At 54.3% G+C, this 20,561-nt stretch overlaps 7 protein-coding genes across 7 annotated transcripts; 2 read left to right on the forward strand and 5 right to left on the reverse strand.

Annotated features, from left to right (window-relative positions):
- Positions 1-5,851: 5,851 nt before the first annotated feature.
- Positions 5,852-6,325, reverse strand: KRP23_2642 (uncharacterized protein; the record flags this gene model as incomplete). Its single annotated transcript, XM_067887404.1, has 2 exons — positions 5,852-5,968; positions 6,137-6,325. 2 exons carry the CDS (start codon positions 6,323-6,325, stop codon positions 5,852-5,854), a joined length of 306 nt encoding a protein of 101 aa, XP_067749993.1.
- Positions 6,326-7,326: 1,001 nt separating this feature from the next.
- KRP23_2643 (uncharacterized protein) lies at positions 7,327-7,800 on the forward strand (the record flags this gene model as incomplete). The annotated part of the gene is made up of 2 exons (XM_067887405.1): positions 7,327-7,515; positions 7,684-7,800. 2 exons carry the CDS (start codon positions 7,327-7,329, stop codon positions 7,798-7,800), a joined length of 306 nt encoding a protein of 101 aa, XP_067749994.1.
- A 376-nt stretch (positions 7,801-8,176) lies between these two features.
- Positions 8,177-10,990, reverse strand: KRP23_2644 (uncharacterized protein; the record flags this gene model as incomplete). The annotated part of the gene is made up of 1 exon (XM_067887406.1): positions 8,177-10,990. One exon carries the CDS (start codon positions 10,988-10,990, stop codon positions 8,177-8,179), a length of 2,814 nt encoding a protein of 937 aa, XP_067749995.1.
- A 1,406-nt stretch (positions 10,991-12,396) lies between these two features.
- Positions 12,397-13,736, forward strand: KRP23_2645 (Phosphatidylinositol 3,4,5-trisphosphate 3-phosphatase and dual-specificity protein phosphatase PTEN; the record flags this gene model as incomplete). Its single annotated transcript, XM_067887407.1, has 6 exons — positions 12,397-12,532; positions 12,606-12,729; positions 12,799-12,876; positions 12,938-13,010; positions 13,075-13,543; positions 13,609-13,736. 6 exons carry the CDS (start codon positions 12,397-12,399, stop codon positions 13,734-13,736), a joined length of 1,008 nt encoding a protein of 335 aa, XP_067749996.1.
- A 146-nt stretch (positions 13,737-13,882) lies between these two features.
- KRP23_2646 (uncharacterized protein) lies at positions 13,883-14,353 on the reverse strand (the record flags this gene model as incomplete). The annotated part of the gene is made up of 1 exon (XM_067887408.1): positions 13,883-14,353. The coding sequence occupies one exon, from the start codon at positions 14,351-14,353 to the stop codon at positions 13,883-13,885; it is 471 nt and encodes a 156-aa protein (XP_067749997.1).
- Positions 14,354-14,547: 194 nt separating this feature from the next.
- KRP23_2647 (uncharacterized protein) lies at positions 14,548-18,267 on the reverse strand (the record flags this gene model as incomplete). Its single annotated transcript, XM_067887409.1, has 8 exons — positions 14,548-16,193; positions 16,471-16,490; positions 16,558-16,567; positions 16,634-16,687; positions 16,761-16,861; positions 16,930-17,773; positions 17,848-18,147; positions 18,225-18,267. The coding sequence occupies 8 exons, from the start codon at positions 18,265-18,267 to the stop codon at positions 14,548-14,550; spliced, it is 3,018 nt and encodes a 1,005-aa protein (XP_067749998.1).
- A 238-nt stretch (positions 18,268-18,505) lies between these two features.
- On the reverse strand, positions 18,506-19,423 carry KRP23_2648 (uncharacterized protein; the record flags this gene model as incomplete). The annotated part of the gene is made up of 3 exons (XM_067887410.1): positions 18,506-18,665; positions 18,734-18,793; positions 18,855-19,423. The coding sequence occupies 3 exons, from the start codon at positions 19,421-19,423 to the stop codon at positions 18,506-18,508; spliced, it is 789 nt and encodes a 262-aa protein (XP_067749999.1).
- Between the last annotated feature and the right edge of the window lie 1,138 nt (positions 19,424-20,561).

Here is a 20,561-nt window from a genome sequence, read left to right on the forward strand (position 1 = left end):
AAGGCTGGTTAGCAGAGATGAGCGCTGAACTGCTGTGCGCTTGGCTATTATGAATTGTGAGTTTTACTGATTTGGTCTTCCATATATGCATCTGATTGGGAAATCCTATGCCTGTCTGTTCCCGCTCTATCCATAAGCACCAATGGGAGTAAATATCTCTGTCTCACTATGCCGTTGACCGATTTACTCATCCAAAGAGACCCTGGGGTGAATTTTAGTTTTTGGCGCGAACCTATAAAATGATCACCTTCCCAAACCGATTGGTATCAATTAGAGTAATGAATAAATGATGCCTTGCATCATAACTCTATTAATTTATGCCTTGAGACATAAAACCCATGCCGCTCGCAGGCCACACAACCGATTTTTCTCCCTCGCGGGGATGCCGAAGCGCGACCGCGATGAAGCGCGAAAAATGATAGAGAAGCGTCCACGTCGACGGGTGCGCCACCTAGCGAGCGCAGCAAGCGATCTGGGCGGTGTCGTCGCATTCAATGACGTGTGGACATGGCTCAAAAAGTCTGGCTGGTATTCTAAACCGCCTCCCAGACGTAGTCTGGACCTGCGCTATCGCTACGTTCGACCGGATGGTGATGCAGACGGTCAAGAAGGCGTCGATTACCTTCTTGGCGAGGCTGCTGTTCTTCGGTATGCTGCCGCCCTCACAAGTACGAGTCTTGCTTGTGTGAACGTTCGCGGCGGTGGTGCTAACGACGCATGAGGGGTTGTTATGTCATCAGGGGGCAGAAACGACAACGGCAGCAACGAGCTTGCCGAATCCAGGTCAAGAGTGGACGAAGATCGAGGAGGGCGCGAGCGCGGGCGAGGCAGTGATGGCCGCGATGGCGGCCATGGCGTGGCACCGGGTGCGTATCCGATTGATTCAAGAGTAGTGACTGCAGCTGATGATATTTGTGCGTGGTGGTGCGTAGCAGCAACAGGCAGTAACAAAGACGGCAGCGGTAATCTGGCGGCATCCAGGCCAAGTGTGGATGGAGCTCAAAACAAACGCGGACACGGTCGTGGCAGTGGTGGCGGCGACGGCGGACATGGCAGTAGTGGCGGCGACGGCGGACGTGGCATTGTTGGCGGCGATGGTGGATATGGTAGTGTCAGTTGCGGCGGTGAACGTGACATTGGGTGGTTGTAATCGTGGCAGTGGTGGCCGCGTCGGCGGACGTGGCAGTGATGAAGGACGTGGCGATGGAATGGGTGCGTAGTTGTCTTGTTGCCGTCTGCTGTTTAAGCATTCATCATGTATGTATTAATATGAATATTTGTATACTTGTTGTAGTATCAAGCGCTGTTCCTGGGACGCCACAAGCCACAACTCGGGGGCAAACGCCCGACTCGTTACATCGGACCCAGCCAGCGAGGACACCTCCGATAATGCTGCAGGAGGTATACATGAATAAGTTGGTGGCATTCACTCCGGAGCGCGAGACCTGGATGAAGTCCAAGCTCTACCGCCCTATCGGACCGGCATACATTGTGGGGCGTGTTTGCCGACGTCCGATGCGAGGAAAGTTTGCGTCACTGTTTGAGATCCGCTGGCTGGATACTCAGTTCCAGAACGCTGTGGAACATGTGAGTGTCGGATGTGTTCAATCTGGAGTGGAGAACTACAAGGAGCTTACCCGGTTGAAGGACAACCCCGACTGGCAAGGGCTAGTAACGGGTGACGCCGACGATGACATTGACGTGGATGATGACGACAATTTGCAAGTGGTGGAAGAATACAGAGAATTTGATCCGGGTGTTTTGCTTCCTGCCAATATGGAAGAAGTCGAAGCGATTCGAAATCTGCGATTTGAGCCCAACGGAGAAGTTGACGCGCCGACTGACCTCTACCAGCTTGCCGACGGCTCAACGAAAACGACCCTTCTACCACAGTATAAACACCTGTTTGAACACTCGGCCACCTCCAGCTTTTTTGCGTACCTGCCTCTGTACTTCTGGCGCCAAGTGCTGTTTGAGACGAACAAGTATGCTATTGTGCACGACATCAAAATTGGAGCACCATTCACACTCGCGGAGCTGATGGCGTTCCTAGGCATCATGTTTTATATGGCCTTGAACGACAAAGGTGAATATGCGAACTACTGGGGCCAACAACCAGAAGACCTGATATTTGGTGGGAACTCCGTCTCGCTGGATAGCGTGATGTCTCTAAGTCGCTTCAAACTTCTGCGGTGCTGCCTGAGTTTCAATGCTGTACCGACCACACTGGATCGTGACGCTGCTGCTCGTATCCGACCTCTACTAAACTTGCTGAAAGTGACTGGTGGTCTCTATGTCAAGGTTGGACGTAATGTGGCTTTGGACGAAGCCAGTATAGCGTGTCGGGCTCGACAAGGAAGGCACATGATCGTGTTCAATCCCATGAAGCCAACGGGTAAATACCATTTTCGGTTCTATGTTGCCTGCTGCTCATCTACCTGGATCGCTCTAAACTACAAGCTACATTGCAGTAGGTGTGATGTTGGCGACCGGCTCGATGGCGTAGTTGGACAGGAAGAAGCACTGTCGCTGCGAGTAGAATTTGACAAGGTGTCTAAGATTCGACAGCACGTGTTGGAGGTCGTGAGGCCATTTTTCGGTACTAACCGCATCATCAACATGGACAATTACTACACTTCGGTCCAACTGCTTCAAGAGCTGAAGCTCAAAGGTCTTTACGGTCGAGGAACCATCAAATCTAACAGGAAGCACTTCCCTCGTCACACGATCCTGGATGATTCTAAATGTACGCGCGGCGACCTCCTCCAGGCCATCTCCCATGATTATAGCATGATCGCTGCGTCATGGTGCGACGGCGACATCGTCAACATGGTGTCGAATGCCGACCCATCTACGATTACACCTGTTACAAGAATGGTGGGCAATTCGTCACAAGAATTTGCTGCTCCGACATGCATAGGTCAGTACAACCAGAATATGCAAGGGGTGGACAGGTTGGACCAGATCCGAGGCAGATTTTCCATTGCAGATGGTCACTCCTTCAAGAAGTGGCATAAAAAACTTGCCTTAGCAATGCTAGATATTGCTCGATCAAATGCGTATTTGACGCGGCGGCTAGCAGGAGTCGGTCCTCCTGCGCGTGATCCACATCGCGAATTTGTCATGGATTTGGCGTGTCAGCTCATGAATGGCAAGTGGATCGAAGCTCCCAGCGAGGGTCGTATGGTGTACGGAACTAGTTCACTAAACGATGTCGTGGATGTGGAAGGCGTTGTGCCGACGCCAGTGTCGACCCCCAGCGCGAACGTTCCCGTCCAGCGATGCACTGCCGTTGCCTCGAAGCAAATTCACAGCAAGAAGAGCCGGAAACGACGCAGATGTGTTGTGTGCCGCTGGGAGGATCGCTACCCTACAGAGGTAACAACATACTGCCTTACTCACAGTGTGTCCTTGTGTCAAGAAGTAAACGAGAAGCCCCCAACGAGCTGGATGTGTCCACAGCAATCTTGGACATGTTGGGATAAATTTCACAGGTTTTATTTGCTCCAAGATCTGTTCACCGTGAAAGGTTACATTCGCAGGGGCTCGTCTCTAGCTCAAGCTAAAAGCACTGCTGCTGAAAGTAATCCTACCAAGCGCAACCTACCTGAACCAAGCCCAAAGCCAGACGTTGTGCGTCAAATTATCTTATAGCTTCTGTCGTCGGTGGGTGAGCTGCTGAAGCTGGCGCGATGCTGGCCAGGTTGTGCTGCTGCTACTGCTGGATGGGATGGTTGTGCCACCGCTGCTAGTGGTGATGGTCGGGATGATGGTGTGAATATGCTGTCGGCCAAGCTATTGGTGTTCGTGCAGACGCGTTCCTCGCAGTGCTCAAGAAGTTTGTAGTATTGGTGGGTTTATCACTATCTTTTGTTGTAAATATAGATCGGGGTCAAATTAGACTTCCAGCTGCATTCAACCATCCGTTCGTCGGCTAGCTTCCAGCGGAGACAGAATGGTTGCGAACATCTACCACTGTGTCGCGGACAGAAGCGAGCAGTCGCAACAATAATTCGTGCGTTTGGCATGGCGCTAAGTTCTTGGGCTACAAACAGCTTTGCTGATTCTTCGAAAAGAAAGTAATTCGCGTAGATAATTGTAGCATCACAAGTTGGACTTCGTACAGATAGTGCCACGTCTCGTACGTCTGTAGCCTTCATAACCACCTTCCGCAGAAGTGGGAATGAATCAGCATGTCTTTGAATGTGCTTTTCTCCGAGAGTACACAAATCAGAGCGAACTTCGACCCCAACACATTTGCTGATGCAGGTAGTAAGAGCAACTTGAGCTAGTACATTGCCAATACCAGCGCCCACATCAAGAAAGATGTCATGCGTGTTCAATGGCCCCAGAGCCGTGATCATGGCAGCAACCCCGGATGGCAGCAACTCCCCCGCATTGTCTTGCGTTCTACCAGCGTCCTGGCGAATGTCTCCCGCAGTAATATTGCTAAATATCAAGGTCAGGACTCGTATTGCGTCATGCAGCGGGAGCAACGAAGAGCAAGACGTCGCTGGCAATCGGGGAGGAGCCTGAAGTTCCAGCACTGCGCTGACCGACTGTGTTCCCAACGCATTACCAGGTCCCTTCACCACTGCGCACGCCGACGGCTCCAACGCGCAGATCAACTGCTCCATCGCCGGAGTGATCGACGAATCCGACGCGCCGCCCAACTGCTCCATCACTGCACTGCTCGACGGCTTCATCACCGCAGCCGACCGCTTCGTCACTGCGCCCATCTGTCGCCTCACTACTGCATTGCCTGATGGCTCCACCTTCCGCCTCGCTGCTACGCTTCCTGACGACCCCACGTGCCGGGCATCTGCAGACGACAGCAAACACCGCTCTGGCGCTGATCCACCGAAAAAGCAGCGCGGAAAGTCCTTGACGAACTTACCATACGTCCGCTTGAGAGATGCGAGGCGCAGCCGAAGCTCGGCAGCTGTCCGCTTAGACTTGGTCATGCGACGCACCACGTAAGCCCATGTGATCCGAATGCCTTCCTTCTCAAACTCGTAGGCAATCTGAACAAGTTGTTTGTCTTCCCAATCGAGAAAGCTGGTGCGCATGGCTGAGGTAGTGCGTGTGTCTTAATTTAACTATAGCTCCACTGCAACTGAATGATGCATGTGTATAGCTGTTTGTAAGGCCACACAGTGACTGGCGCTGAGGGGAGGGTTGATTCGGTAAGATAAAAAAAATGATGGGGGATCCTCAGTTTATGAACGCAAATGGGTGACGTCGCACGTATTTTAAAGAGCCAGACCAAGGCATGCGCTTGCACCCTCTGCTGTGATTGGTAGTAACAAAATACGTGAGTACGTCAGGCCTCAAAAAGCTAAAAGGGCACAAAATGCGCCCCTGGACACGTCTCATTCGCACCATGTTTTGCAAAAACCCTTAAAGGGCGAAAAAAGTATCCTTTTAGCGCGAAAGGGTTAACTAGAGCTCACGTCACCTCATCAATGATGATTCGTACAGCACCATAACGGAGCTTGGCCAAAGATCGTCAGCGAACCTCATTAACGATGATTCTGACATACAGGCACTGTACTGTAGTAGTGTTGCAACTTGAAACTTGCCATAATACTGCAACTTGACAATACATGTACAGCCTTGCGAACAGCTCGCGGTAACGAGTGGAGCACTCATTTTCGTAAACAAAAGCAGACGGGAGGAAGTGGGCTGCGATGTCATCGGTCGGGCGAAGGCCAACATGGATTGGGAAGTGTAAGCGAATCGTTATCACTATTTTTGCTACTTGACACGTCTCCGCGGTGTTAGCGTGTTTTGAACTTCTGGCCTGGCGACGGCCACCGTGATGCCGTTCTTGAAGGGATCAAAATCGCACCTACAGCAGCTCCTTGGACACCTGCGGGTCGACGCTGTCCTTGCCGTTCTCCAACAGCGGCAGCAAGGCCTCCATGAACGCCTTGGATTCCGGGAGCTCACGGTGTTGGTCTAGAATCTGCTCGTGGAATGGCAGCAATCGGCGAGGACGAAAACAGCAGAGCACAAAGTACAGTTAGTCAGTCTCAAGGTGCAACAAGTCCCGAGCTCGAGGAACCGACCATCGAGTTCAAGGTGTACAACACCCATCGAGGGGTATAATGCAAGCGAAAGATGCGGTACGTACGCTCTCCTGCTCGCAGCGCGTGATGACAGTCCACTTGCGCGAGTCGGTGGTGTTCTGCAAGGGGTACCAACCGATGATGCCGTCGTGCTTGGAGAAGGCCTGCGAGGCCTCGATCAGCTTGGCGCGCAGCTGCTCCTCGACGTCCTTGCCGTCCTTGGCGTACAGGTTGATGACAATCGTGAAGGCCATGATTTATTGGTTGTTGGAGTTGGAGTTGGTGCGAGGTGCGAGGTGCTTGTGAAGTCGAGAGTGAATTCGAAAGTGAAAGAGGTGGACGGCAGTTGGTGCTAGTGCTGGATTGTCCATGCGGAGCGATGGAGAACCCAGGCTGAGGACACGTGCGTCCCTCACTCCTGCTGCCAGCCTGGCTCGTCGAGGATACGCCACTTCAATCTGTGTGTTGTTGCTCGCGATTACGGCGAGCCAATTGTGCGAGCTCCTCGGTACCAGTAATCCATTTCGGATCTTCTGCAGTTAGCATGGTTGATACCAGACAGAGAGACGACCAACGGGAGCATGGCGTGCGAGTGCTCGAACGCAGGGAATGCCCAAGCAATGACGACGATGAAGTTTATATATTCTCGTACTCAAAAATTGTACTCTGGAGCTTGTAAAAAGATGTTCCTGTTGTCGTTGTAGGGATTCGCTACTATCGGGAGCTACACAACACAAATATCAACACTCGCGAAAATGTTTCCGTGGGCACTGAAATACAGTATCATTTAGGATATCCCGTTTCCATTCCTGGATTACTAGGGCGATAACTAACAAGCCTCAGCACTCCATGACGCCAGCAAATCCACCTGTTGTCTTCAGCGTCACTCTATTGTTTTGGCTGCTGCGTTCGAGCACTCGCACGCCATGCTCCCGTTGGTCGTCTCTCTGTCTGGTATCAACCATGCTAACTGCAGAAGATCCGAAATGGATTACTGGTACCGAGGAGCTCGCACAATTGGCTCGCCGTAATCGCGAGCAACAACACACAGATTGAAGTGGCGTATCCTCGACGAGCCAGGCTGGCAGCAGGAGTGAGGGACGCACGTGTCCTCAGCCTGGGTTCTCCATCGCTCCGCATGGACAATCCAGCACTAGCACCAACTGCCGTCCACCTCTTTCACTTTCGAATTCACTCTCGACTTCACAAGCACCTCGCACCTCGCACCAACTCCAACTCCAACAACCAATAAATCATGGCCTTCACGATTGTCATCAACCTGTACGCCAAGGACGGCAAGGACGTCGAGGAGCAGCTGCGCGCCAAGCTGATCGAGGCCTCGCAGGCCTTCTCCAAGCACGACGGCATCATCGGTTGGTACCCCTTGCAGAACACCACCGACTCGCGCAAGTGGACTGTCATCACGCGCTGCGAGCAGGAGAGCGTACGTACCGCATCTTTCGCTTGCATTATACCCCTCGATGGGTGTTGTACACCTTGAACTCGATGGTCGGTTCCTCGAGCTCGGGACTTGTTGCACCTTGAGACTGACTAACTGTACTTTGTGCTCTGCTGTTTTCGTCCTCGCCGATTGCTGCCATTCCACGAGCAGATTCTAGACCAACACCGTGAGCTCCCGGAATCCAAGGCGTTCATGGAGGCCTTGCTGCCGCTGTTGGAGAACGGCAAGGACAGCGTCGACCCGCAGGTGTCCAAGGAGCTGCTGTAGAGAACAACCCAAGAACGAGGACGTGCGGCTCCTTCTCTAGTACTTGCCTATGAAAAGGGCTGCAGTGTAGGCTTCATGTCTTCAGTCTCCAAGCTAGCGCTGTACGTCTGCTCTAGATGCTAAGCATAAAACCAATTCAACTACCGCCGTAGCACGCATTGTACTACGAAACCTATTGCTGGCTGCAACAAATTGCTGTGAAAGTCGTGTTGCTGCCATCGCACTCTGCTGAATACAACTCATTTCTAGGCGAATACGTGTAAACGATTGCTTCTTTATTTGTCCAGCACATTGCAAAGCTAACAAGGGATCCAACACGACGCTCTCATTCTCTGCCGAAATACAAACGACATTTTCCTTTTCAACATCTTCGGCCTCAAATGAAGTTGGGGCGCGTTTGCCGAGCCGGACGAGGAGCGGTTCCTCTGCCTCCCCCACGGCGCACGCGGCTAGCTCCCAACGGAAGGCTTAGTCTAGCTTCTCCACGGGACGAGTATGGTCCATAGCTAGCCCCCATCACGATCTCTTCGCTGTCCTCGTGGTCACCCCCATGCATGACGAAAAAGTCCGGCGAGGCATTCGCACGGTGGAAAGGATCGAAGCCAGCAGCAGATGACGTGCCAAACATCGACACACGCGAAGGCGGAGGCGGCATCGGCAAGTGTTGAGTGCGTAGTGCTTCGGCAAGACGGTCGTAGTCGACGCAGTGGTGGGTCACCACGTTCCGACTCAAAGCCAAGCGACGTCTCTCCATACGCATGTCCGACAACGAGCCACGTTCGTCAGCATCAGTCCGCAGGAAGTAGGACGCCGTGCTGAAGTCGCTCGCCGTGCTGAGCTCGTTTGACAAATCCTCTGCCAGCGGATGCTCCAGCAACGCCATGCGCGTTGCAATGTTGGCCAGCGCAATCGACGGCTGGATCACCAGTACGCCCTGCGCCTTCATCTCCTTGCTGAACTTGCAGTCCGGCACGAACGCGATCATGCGCGGGTGCGGCCCGCCTAGTAGCGACTTCAACACCTGCACGTTCTCGCGCGTGCGGTTCGCGTCGCCTGTGAAGATAACCACGTCTGCCGACGACATGGCCCGCGCATTGTCGCGGTCTTTAAGCGTGTTCTTGTACGATATGAGGTCCCCCTTGGCGGTGCGCTTCAGGATCGTCTCGTTCATCTTCTGCCATTTGCTGGCGCGCTCTTCGTCCAGCAGAGGCACGTTGACCTGCGCACCGTAGAGTGACAGATCGAGCGCGACCTCGAAGGCGACTTCATCGTCGCCGATGACGACGGCATTGTGCACCTTGTAGAACGGTAGTAGAGACCGAGGGGTTCCGTTGCCCATGGCCACGTTCACACCCGACATTTGCCCTCGAGTCGAAAGCAAAAGAGGCCCTCGGCTGACTTCAAGCTGACTCATGCTGTTCATGCCACCTCCACGTATGCTGCTGGGTTGGCCGCTGTGAACGCTGCTTGCCCCGCCGACAAAGATGCTCTTGTCCAGGCCATCCTTGTCTCCTGTGGGCTCGTCATTTTCTTCAACGCGCTCTTGCAACGTCTCTCCAGCGCGACTCAAACCCATGGCACAGAGTACGGGGCCCATAATCTGGTTCACCACCACAGCAGCCGAGATCGTGGTCGCAAACTCTTGCGCCCATGGCTCGTCACTCATCGCCATCACCTCGTAGGCCAAGCCCAACGCCACGCCAGCCTGCGGCGTCATCGTCAACCAGAGGTTGTTGTACTGCCGCGGCGGGAGCTTGAGCAGAAAGCAACCAGCAACGTAGCAAGCGACGAAGATCGCCGCGAACCGAAACAGCACGTACAAGGTCATGAGCGGCATGGCGGCCAGCACCTGGTCCAGCTTCAACGACGCACCCGTCAGGACGAAGAACGGCAGGTACATGTAGGGAGCAGCGAGGTCAAGAATGACGTGCATGTCGTGACGACTGCCGGTGTGATGTCCGGCGACGCACGAAGCAACCATGAGCACGAGTAGTGGCTCGAACTTGATCTGCCACGACAGCCCGAAGGCTGCGGCCGTGACGTGGGATACAATGCCGCTGCACATGTAGAACATGAACCCCATCGAAAGCCAAAGCGCGCCCTTCAGGAGTAAGGCAGCTCTGGGCGACAAGAATCCGGGTGGAGTGCTCTGGAGCTCGTCTACCGTGCACTCGCTGGCTCCGTTATCGATGCGTGGTTCCATGTCGGGGGCTGTTGAAGCCGCGTTTTGGTCGGTTCTCTGGTCAAAGTACGCAGGCGTGTTTGGTCCGGCGGTTGTACGCTGTTCGGGTGGCGCGCCTCCGGGGATCTTGAAAATCAAGATCGTGAGCCCAGCAAGACCCACACCCACCAGGACGTTTGCCAGCACGATGCTCAACGTGAACAACAGGTTTGCCATGGACACGTCCAACTTGGCACAGTGGATGGAGCAAATGGTGCGCGAGATGGCGAACGACGCCAGCACAATGAACTCCGCCACCATAGTCGCGCCCAGCATCAAGCTCGTGAATGGACCCACGCTGTTGAGCTCGATCTTGAGGGCCATGACTGTCGCCGGTGAGCCCAATACGGCGATGGAGCCGAACATGAGCGCGATGCCCAACTGACAGCCGAACCCCATCTCGCGGAAGAAGAAGGCATCCTCTACTAACAGAAGCACAGGCGTCACGATGAACATGGCGGTGCCGTAGAGTACGGCAACGAGTATGAAGATAGACTTGAGCTGAGGTCGAAGCTCCGGCAGGTAAATCTCTTGGCCAGCCTGGAACGAGATAAACGATAGCGCCATCATGCTCACGTTAGGCGACATCGAGTTCACGAGACCCTCCGTGAGCAGGTTAGCGGCGAAAGGGCCAACGATGACCCCAACGAGCAGGTAACCTGTGATGAGTGGAAGCTGGAAAAACTTGGGGAAGTTGAGCGCTAGGGGGTGCGCAGCCACGAGGACGACAGTGAAGGCCAATCCATACTGCAGTGTTGTCAAGCTGAACATCCCGGGCTTGCTGTTTTCTGCTGCCGCTCGGCGAGCGTCTTCATCGTTTTCGGCGTTGTTTTCTCGGAGTGCGGATTGAGCTGAAGCTACTTGCACGGAGTTGGCTGCAGCCAGTGACAGTGCGAGCAAAAGCAGCGCGGCGGTGCGTGGTGTTGCCAGTAGCCGTCCACTGCGTGTACTAGTGGCCCGGTAGGTCATCCCTTTGAAGCTGGACTCGAGGTGCAAAGGGTAAATCCTGGAATGAGCAGATTACGGTTCGTTGGTGCAGTCCACCCGAAGTCGGTTCGCGTGACTAGCGTATTCATTAGCTTTGGGCTGGGCAAAACGTGGGCACGGCATCCTCGAAATAAAGTCGGTGTCCTGTTCTCCCTGCAGACGCGTCCTGGTAGCTGTGAAATGATGCACGAAGTAAAACTAAGTTTTCGCCAAAAACATTCCGGTGATGATCCTTCAGTCGCTACATATTCGTTTCATCCGGCAGTCTGGTTCTGGTCGACACCCTCCGGTTTACATGCATTTGGTGGTCATTGAGTTGGGACTCAAGGCCCCGCGGAAGACATCCGAGTGCTGCGTGCGAAGGTACGACTGCCCGAAGCCTGTTGTAAACAGATAAAGTTTATCCCTTCAAACCGCTTTTCTTAAACTCCACTCTTAGCACAATCACCATCGTCATCACTGTCATACTGTAGTGCAGCCGAGGGGGCATCATCAATTGGTTCTTCACACGCAAGCGTGTATCGCCAGTCCTCAGCCAAGCGAGCATTCCCAGCGCTGGCAACGGTAGGATGCACTGCCCGGAATACGGTCCTCTAGACTCATCATCGTTGCTTTTGTGATGGCTTTCATGGACTCCATGCACTGCAACCTGGAAACATAAGAACTGGATTTTGAAGCTGGCAAATCGCCATGTATGATTACCAAAGAAACCTGAGCAATTGGCTCGTCGTAATCGGTAGCAAACAGCAGATTGAAGTGGCGAATCCTTGGCGAAACCATGCATTCGGACGAGCGCTAGAACCAGCTGGCCAAGTGTCCACTCACTTTTGAATTCATTTCATTCCCCCCCCCCCCCCCCCCCCCCCTCGTCCATGTAAACCATGCTCCCCCCTTCACGATTGTCATCAACCTGCACACCAAGAACGGCAACGACGTTGAGGAGGAGGTGCGTGCCAAGCTAACCGAGGACCTGTGGATCTTCTACAAGCACGCCGACGTTAGCACTTGATACCCCTTCAACACCACCGATTCAAACTTGTTATGACTCGAGACTGACTCGACGCTTTGTGTCTTCGACTGCTGCCTCAGAGCCTCGCTCAGCTCCGTAAATTCCTTCTAGAATCCAAGGCCTTGCCACATGTAATATCGCCGCTGGAAAACGGCATATTAATAGCGGTGCCGACCTGGCGAATTCATTGCAAACAAAGCTCAAGTTCAAGCGTGAACCAAAGTGTCTCAATAACTATTATCAACTGCGCATCAAACGCTGGACGCAAAATAGTTTTTAGGCAGCCGCAGACAGGCATACAAATTTCCATACAACAGCCGTTACTTTCCTCATTCCCAGACTTGCCGCTTTCGAGCCGAGACACCGAAACTTGGCACTCATGGCGCCGCGCTGCTCGCCCTGCCGTCGCCTGCTGGCCGTGCCGAGGGCACTTGTGTCCCAGAACAAGCGCCGCTTCCAGCAGGACGGCTTCGACCTGGACCTGGGCTACGTGCACCCGCGAGTGATCGTCATGGGTATTGTAACCAAATAACTGATATTAATACCGTGCCAAAGCGCTCAACTAAGAAAATGTGTGACGTGCTGCAGGCTATCCAGCTGTCGGTGTCGAGTTCCTGTTCCGGAACCCGCGGTCCGAGGTGCAGCAGTTCCTGGACGAGCGCCACGCAGGCGACTACTTTGTCTTCAACTTCTGTGACGAACCCAAGCGATGGTGAGGTGGAAGATCCCAGTGTGTCGATTTAATCTGGTACTGACGATTTCGGATCTTTTGCTCGTTCAGCTACTCGCCAAGCATCTTTGAGGGACGTGCCAAGAGCTTCCCCATTGAAGACCATAACGTGCCGACATTCCAGATGATGTAAGTGCCAAGAAAAAAGAGCACGACGTTGGTGCTCATTTTTGCTCTTATTCCATGGTAGGATGGCCTTCTGCGACGAAGCAGCAGCCTGGCTAGACGCCAACGAGAAGCATGTCGTGGCGCTCCATTGCAAGGTACGTCTCTTGTTGACTACGGCGAGGTATGAGTGGAAGTTGACATTCAATGGACTGTCATCAGGCCGGGAAGGGACGAGCTGGCATGATGGCGTGTATGCTCCTCCTGCGAATGGGCTTCGCGTCCTCTGCGACTGACGCGATCGATCGATACAATCGTGAACGGGTGCACGATCGCCGCGGCCTAACTGTCGTCAGCCAAAAGAAATGGGTGAACTACTATGCTGCTCTGCAGGCACAGTCTTCTGTGCCAGGGCAGGATATCGTAGAGCCGACATTCGCGATCCAAAAGTTGACGTTGCGCAACACGCTGACTGCAGCCAAATTGCCCACGCTAAGGCTGCGTATCTTCACGCTGAGCCCTGACGGATCTCCCAAGACGCTGCTCCATCAAGAGATCGGTCCCAATGAGTTCGAGATGCATCTGGAGATACGTGGATGCATCGGGCTCGAGTTCTACCGTGAGCGCGCGAGCGGATGCATGCGTGCGAAGCACTTCAAGCTCTGGTTTAACACCTACTTCCTCAAGCCTGGTACGAAGCACACTCGTGTTGATTGAGGGGCGAGCTGGTTCTAATCGTTTCTCTTTCCTTGCTAGACAAAGAGACTGGGCGTGTTGTCTTCTCTCGCTCAGAGATGGACTGGACGGCTCGAGACAAGAAATACCGTCGCCTGCCTGCCGCTTTTGAGCTGGAGATGATCGTTGGACGCTCCAATCACTTGTAGGACACAACAGCTTTCAGCTTCCCTAGAATGAATACGGCAGTTCGAATGCTTGCTTTTCGATTAGGATTGATACACCGCATCATAAAACTTGAAGTAAGCTGTTATATACTATGCCTTCGCGCTGCATTACCCGAATCACAGTCTCTCTACTTTGGCTTGAAGGGCACCGCGGAGAAGGTGTCGCTGAAGCGTTTGAACTCTGGGTGGTAGTCGAAATTCTCCATGAGCACAGTAATGCCTTGAGCGTGACGCAGCTTGGCGTCGTTGTACTGCCCCTGCATACCGTCCGTCGTCTCTGCGTACTTGCCTGCAAGAGGCTTGATCTTGCTTTCAAAGAGCGTGCTCCACTCACGGCACTCGCGCAACTTGGCATCCAAGTCTCTCCGCCGCTCATTCAGTCGGAAGAGCAGCTCATCGTAGTCTTTCTTGCCCTTCTCATCGGCTTTGATCTCACGAGTCAGCATCTCGATTCGCATCTGCACACTGTCCAAGGCTCCACCGATGCCGCTGGTCACCCGATTCATCTTGGCCGCATCCTTCGTCAACGTTAGCTGCTGAGAGGCCCCCGATGTGTACTTCAGTCGAGGCAATCCTCGACCCGACGGGACAGTTGCCATGGCAATGCAATCACCTCGAAGCTCTTGTAACGAGCAGCGAACACGAGTGAAGGTGAAGGACAAGATGCGAAGCACTCGGTGAACTCTAAAATTGGCGACCAGGGAAGCACTTTGTGAAGAAAAGAAAAAGTGAATTGATGCTAACAAGCTTATTGATTGAAATAAGGAAGTCATTGTAATATTCTCGATCTCGCTCAGTGAGTTATTGGGTTTGACTGCCTGCCTCCGATGCTCTCGTGGTACTGCCCGTCTTCGCAGAACGTCACGGACCGACGCATATCCGCATCAATGTCTTTCTCTTTGCTGAACGAGCTGGGAGCAGAATAGTCGCCTATCTGCGCGAGCTTGGAGAAGAAGTTGAGCAGACCGGGCGAAGACACGAATCCGCTGTCTCCTGTATCCACGCTGCTTGCCACGAACTGTTGCTCGTGCAAATCCAGGTCGAGCCCAAGGCGGTAGCACACGTGCTTGATGTCACTGGCACGACACATCGCTTCAAACTCGCCATTGTCGATGGGCACAACCATTTCGCGTGAGGCCAGACCTTTGAACGCGTGCCTCACGAGCACTGCAGCACTCTGAAGTCCGTAGTCGGAGCTTAGAAGATCCTTCAGCCTGCTGTCCTGGAGGAGTTTGCGTCGAACGGTTGTCGCGCTCCCAGCAAACACGTCTGGGTTTGGGAACGACGAGGGGTTGGAGAACAACCCTGTCGTCGTAGGTAGCACCGAGCTGTGGATGTCGAGACTTGCATTGAGCTTCCGCCCACTTGGCCGCTGGGGCTGTTGGTACGGGTTCGTTGAGAACGTGGATGGGGGACCATTGCCGGATGACGGCGGTGCCAAGGACAACTCCTTTGTGACCTCACCTAGAAGCTCACTGATGCGCCGCAAGACTTCCAAGAACCCCAAGCCGCTTTCCGGCCTTAGTGAGGGGTACAGTTCGTCCACGAGCTCTTGCGCCGCTACAGCACCAGTCGGGAAATGCAGGTTCAAGCGAGAGGTGAGCAAGATTTCCGCGAGGTCCTTCTTGGTGACTTGACCACGAGCATCAGAACGGCGGTGCAAATCCAGCGCAGTCTTCAAGTCGCTGCGTCGCTCTAGTAGATCTTGTAGTACACCGACGAGAGCGATGCGGTGCCGTCGCTCCTGTCGCGACTTGGCATCTTCGACTGATGTCGGTCTCTTCGGCGGGTGGATTGGTGTATGCTCATCAGCAGGGTTATTCATCTCGTCAGCAATTCGGATAGACGATCTGGCAGCGCGGTGGTCTTGGACCATGCGTCGGCGAGGACAGTTCCAAAGAGCGTCGTTATGATGGGGGTCTTGGTTGTACGAAGACGTAACATCTATAGGATGAGTACGGTCTTCGTAGGGTGCCAGCAGCACTGAGGTGGTGGAAAGATGTTTCTTGCGCTTTTTCGGCGAGAGTAGGTCGCTACAGATCGCACCAAGGCGGTCTTCGAGCGAATGGTACGGGATCTGATCAGGTGGTGCAGTGCCTTGCTCATGGAATCGATCTCGGCTGAGAGCTTCAATTGCAGCATGGTTGTCCGCGATAGAGGCCATGACGCCTAGCTCGTGAGTGGCCTGAATCATTTCAGTCGTGGAGATCATACCAGTGTGGTTGGTATCCATCCGCTCGCAAATTGCTTGTAGACGTGGCAGCTCCACCAGCATTTTCTCCAGAACCTTTTGAACCGAACGTGGGAGCCGGCTGCGTTGTCCGTCAATAGCGAGCCCTGGTAGCTGCTGCAACGACGCGGAATCGCCGTGCTGGGTGGCGAAGCTGTTCAGGTGATCATAGAAGTCTTGCGCCGTGATGTACCCACGAGCTTGAGTGTCTAAAGTCCAAAACAGTGCCTCAACGTCAGCGTACCGCACCAGTAGGTTCAAGTGCACGAGGCTCTGGCGAAATTGGCCGCGTGAAATATGGCCAAAGCGATCACCAGGAAAGACACTTTGCGCTGAAGACGCGGACAATTGGCCAAGCTGCTTCAGCTGCTGCAGCTTGGCTAGAATTCGGGCTTCCAGTGCTGGAGGCGGCTTGCCCGTGGAGAAAAACGGATCTTGTCGCCGGTGTTGGTGTTCAAGATACACATCGCTATCTCCACTACTCACCGCTCGTGGACTTGTTGTCGCTGTTGGAAAGTGGAGCTCGCTCTCTCTTCTGCGATCGTCGCATATCTTGACAATGGTGCGGCTCACCTCAGCATTCCTAAAGCAAAACAGGTGACAGCATTGAGTCTTCTAGCCCGAATGGATTGCAATCTGTAGGACGCACCTCTCTTGTGTGGATTTTCCTGCTGGATACGCCGAAGTGCCAGTACTAACGGGGCTATATACCGTTGGCTGTACTGTTTTCCGTCCGAGACGGATCGGCGATAACCCAACGTACCCAACGGAAGTACCTGGCACTCCTGGAGATGCCTTTGACTTCATAGTAGTGCGATCGGCTGCTTTGAGTGCCTCAAGAAGCGGAGCAACTCCTATCGTACCAGAAGCGGAATCCCTGTACCGGTGATAGATAAACAGTCTAAGTACTTAGTATTCATCTAGAACGGCAGCATTGGTACGTACGAAAACGGTAAGAGACGAACACGGAGAGCTGCGAAGTCGGCATTGCTGAGCGTAATACCACAGCGCAACAAACACTCGCGGAAACTCTCCGGAGATAGATGGTACTGTCCAATTCTCGCGTACTGCAGGAACAGAGGTTGTAACTTGTCGAATGCTGCGACGAGCGAGTCCCAAACTCGGGCGTTTCCCACACCCACAACAGGAGGAGATACTTGTCGAGAGTTTGAAGGCAGTGCTTGCACTCGGTGATCAACCCCATCTTTTTCCTGAAACAACAAGAGAAACTCGGCATACTTGATGGCAAAGGCGTTCCCGTTGCCACCCCGGCCACGCCACCGTCCGTTGCTGGCACCATCTCGTGTGTATTCCTTCACGCCCTCGCCCAGTGCCGTGTACAGCTTTTCGTACTCGCGCGTGGTAAGAAACACGCCGATATGACTCAGTGCAAGCTCTAGTTCCTCCGGGCTGATCTTGCCAGAGCTCATGACATCCATCTTCAGAAAAATCTGACGGAGCTTCTCACTGTTTTGTGCTACAGACGTCGAAATCCGCTGCCACAGCGCTTCCCCCTCCATCAACCGAGTTCCTCGACCGCTAGAGTCGACATCACCTTCACCCCCCTTTTGACCTTTGCTGTTATTGCTACTGGTGCGACTGACGTTAAGAGTAGCTTGGGTGGCGTAAGGGGTTGCCAGGGGCGCGCGGGGAGACGAGTATTGAATCTGTTTGTCCGTCGACAATGAAGACATGGAGGACGTCACTTGCGACGTCTGGTTTTGCTGGTAACTTGCTCGCATGAGCTGTAAAGACCACTCGGTCATGATGCGACAGAAGAGGTCGATATCTGAGTGAATAGTATCACAATCACAACACGTTAGTACATCATCCCGGTAAGATGTCTTCTCCACATTTACGCACCTAGCTTGCGTGTTTGAGAGGGACAAAACACCAGGTAGAGTTCCTTGGCTCTCTGTAGATCTCGTTCGTACTGCGATTCCTGGCAAGACCCATCAGACTGTCGAGAAGAAGAAGAAACAATCTCCAACCGAGTGGCGGCTAGCTGAAACTCGCGGAGGTCGAGGTGGCCATCGCCGTTGAGACTGAATCGGCGCAGCACGTCGTCGGGCTTCATAGGGGACCGCGAGAAGCGGTGCACCTCGTCCGCGAAATACTTCATGAGCTGCTGGTTGGACAGCAGCTGGTGATACTGCTGCCAGTCTGAAGGGTTCATGCATCATTAAGTCCGTTAGCTGGACGATAGTGTCGATCTCGAACAGCTACAGTTTTCCACGTACCAGCAGTGCTCATTTGGTCGATCTTGTTCCGTGTCTTGGTCATTCTGTGAGGTTATCGTGTCGCTCGCGGGAAGCTGGTCCTCACAAGCCGAGAAATACGCGGGCTGGGGAGCGACGCGTCAAAGGGAGTCTCGAGCGCAACGAACCTGTTCTTGAGCTGCCCTGCATTTTGACTGCTAATTTTAAGAGCGAAACCCCTGGGAAGCCGCATTTCCTCATCAACACCACGCCAGCCACAATGCTGACAAGCGCTGGCATGGACCTGAGTGCTGTGAACCACTTCAACGTGGCTTCAAGTTGCACTGGGCTCGTGCAAAGCTATGGTTCCGGTCGAAATCCCTCTTGCTGATTGCAATCTCGGTATCATAGTCATCGACGCCAATCTCCTGCACCATGCCCTCCATCCCAATGGAAAAAAACGCATTACACCTCTCCTTGGCACTAAAAAGCAGCAGTAAGAGCTCACGACAAAGCAAAATAGTCACGTTTTATCCTAGCAGCCTTCTCACCTATGACGCGGAATAGCAGCATCAGTCACACCCAGCACAAGGTCCATCCTCTTCTCACCGCTTCCTGGACACGCGCAGCTTGGCCGCCGTCTTGGAATAAATAGTGCTCATGAGGCTGGACAGGTGCGACGGCCGCTCCAGCAGGAACTGCTCGTAGTCGTCCTCCGAGTAGAACAGGTCGGCCGGGTCGTAGGCCTCCTGCGGCAGCACGCGCACCTGCGGCTCGTCCTGGAACGACACGCTCTTCTTGCGCGTCTCGGTGTCTGCGGGCGGCCTGCGATGCCTGAAATCTGGCTCTGCCTTCGCACCCAGGCTCTGGTAGTAGAGCGCCGTGACCCAGCGCACGATCTCCTTGCGCTGGTGGATGCGCAGCGCCACGACACGGCCCGAGGCCTTGGCGCGCACGTAGAGACACTCGTGGTCGAAGCCGAAGACGCTCTCGTTGGGCGCCGCGGGCTGCATCTGCAGCGCCAGCTGGTCCAGCGGCGGCGTCTTGCGCTTGTAGTCGGTGCGGCGCCAGTACAGCAGCAGCGTGTCGCCGCGCAGCACGCCGTAGAGCCAGCGGGAGAAGACCTTGGTCTTGGCACTCGCGCGGCCCTCGGGCGTGGCCACGGAGCACGGCGACGACGCCGACAGCGAGCGCTTGCGCTGCTTCTCCCCGTCCTCCTCCACGCGCACGAAGCCGGCCATGAGCGAGTGGGGGGACGAGGAGGACGAGGAGGAAGGAGCCTTGAGCGCCATGTCAGTACAATAGGCTTGCTCGGCTCTCGGCAGATTGCGAAGTGAGGCGAGCGCCGCAGCGTATGGCCGGATGGCTGGTTTCTACCACGGGTCTCTGTCTCACTACGTCAACGCTGCGCTCGGACTGTACTTGGCGCTCGTTTGGCAGCCACGAGAACTGCGAGAACTACGTGAGCAAGTGGGACGGCAGGCGGAGGAGCAAGCGGCTGCGCTGCTGGAAGAGCCTGCGAGCCGACGCCTCGCTCACGGCCTGCAGGGCTCAGGGCGACTACCATTTGGTTCTTTAGCCTTCCAGTGCGTCGCGCGATTGCACTAGTGCGGCCCCACGCCAGAGCCGTCGCAGAGGGATAAGCCCTGCTTTCGTCCGGGGACGCAAGATTCAGCGCCCGTTTTGCTTATTCAGCCCATCGATGGTCCGCCACGTGAAATGCGAGTTTACCCACGCCTACCGACGGGCGTGGGTGCAACAAAGCATTGGTTGCGAGGGCCTTTGGCTGATGCGACCCAGGCCGCGCTGATCATCATCAAGAGCGCCGCTGCCGAGCCGGGCCGTGGTCCACGGACAGCACGTGGGTGAATGCGAGGAGGTCTGTTGCTCATGGATTTTTTGGCTCGCCCACACCAAAACCCTACATCTGCTGGAACTCTCGAGCTTTGCCTGTCAAACGCTCGTGGATCTTCTCGTTGGGATCTTCTCGTTGAGGAAGTTTCGTGGGCCTGTCACCTGCAGGTGAAGTTGTTGAAAAGCGTCACGTTCGGCATCTCCTGCCCTCTGCCGACGGGCTCCGCTACAGTCGTTTGGATCAAGGTTACCTTCGTGGCAATCTTTGATCACTTGGCCTGCCCAACCAAGCGAGAAGCGATGCATTGGTGCATCGTGGCCCATTATGCATTAATACCAATGCATCGCTTCTTGCGGCCAATGCATCGCTTCTTGCGGCCAATGCATCGCTTCTTGCTTCCTCTTGAAGCTGGCCGACCCGCGTATACTGGTGTATACTTGTGTATAGCTCACATCACATTGTGCACCCGAGTTTCGGCCAATTGCGGGCCACCTACAAAAAGTTCCCCACGACGTCAATTCGAG

This window comes from Phytophthora ramorum, assembly GCF_020800215.1.
Source record: "Phytophthora ramorum isolate Pr-102 chromosome Unknown Phyram_PR-102_s0002, whole genome shotgun sequence".
In the NCBI taxonomy this organism is placed as follows: domain Eukaryota; phylum Oomycota; class Peronosporomycetes; order Peronosporales; family Peronosporaceae; genus Phytophthora; species Phytophthora ramorum.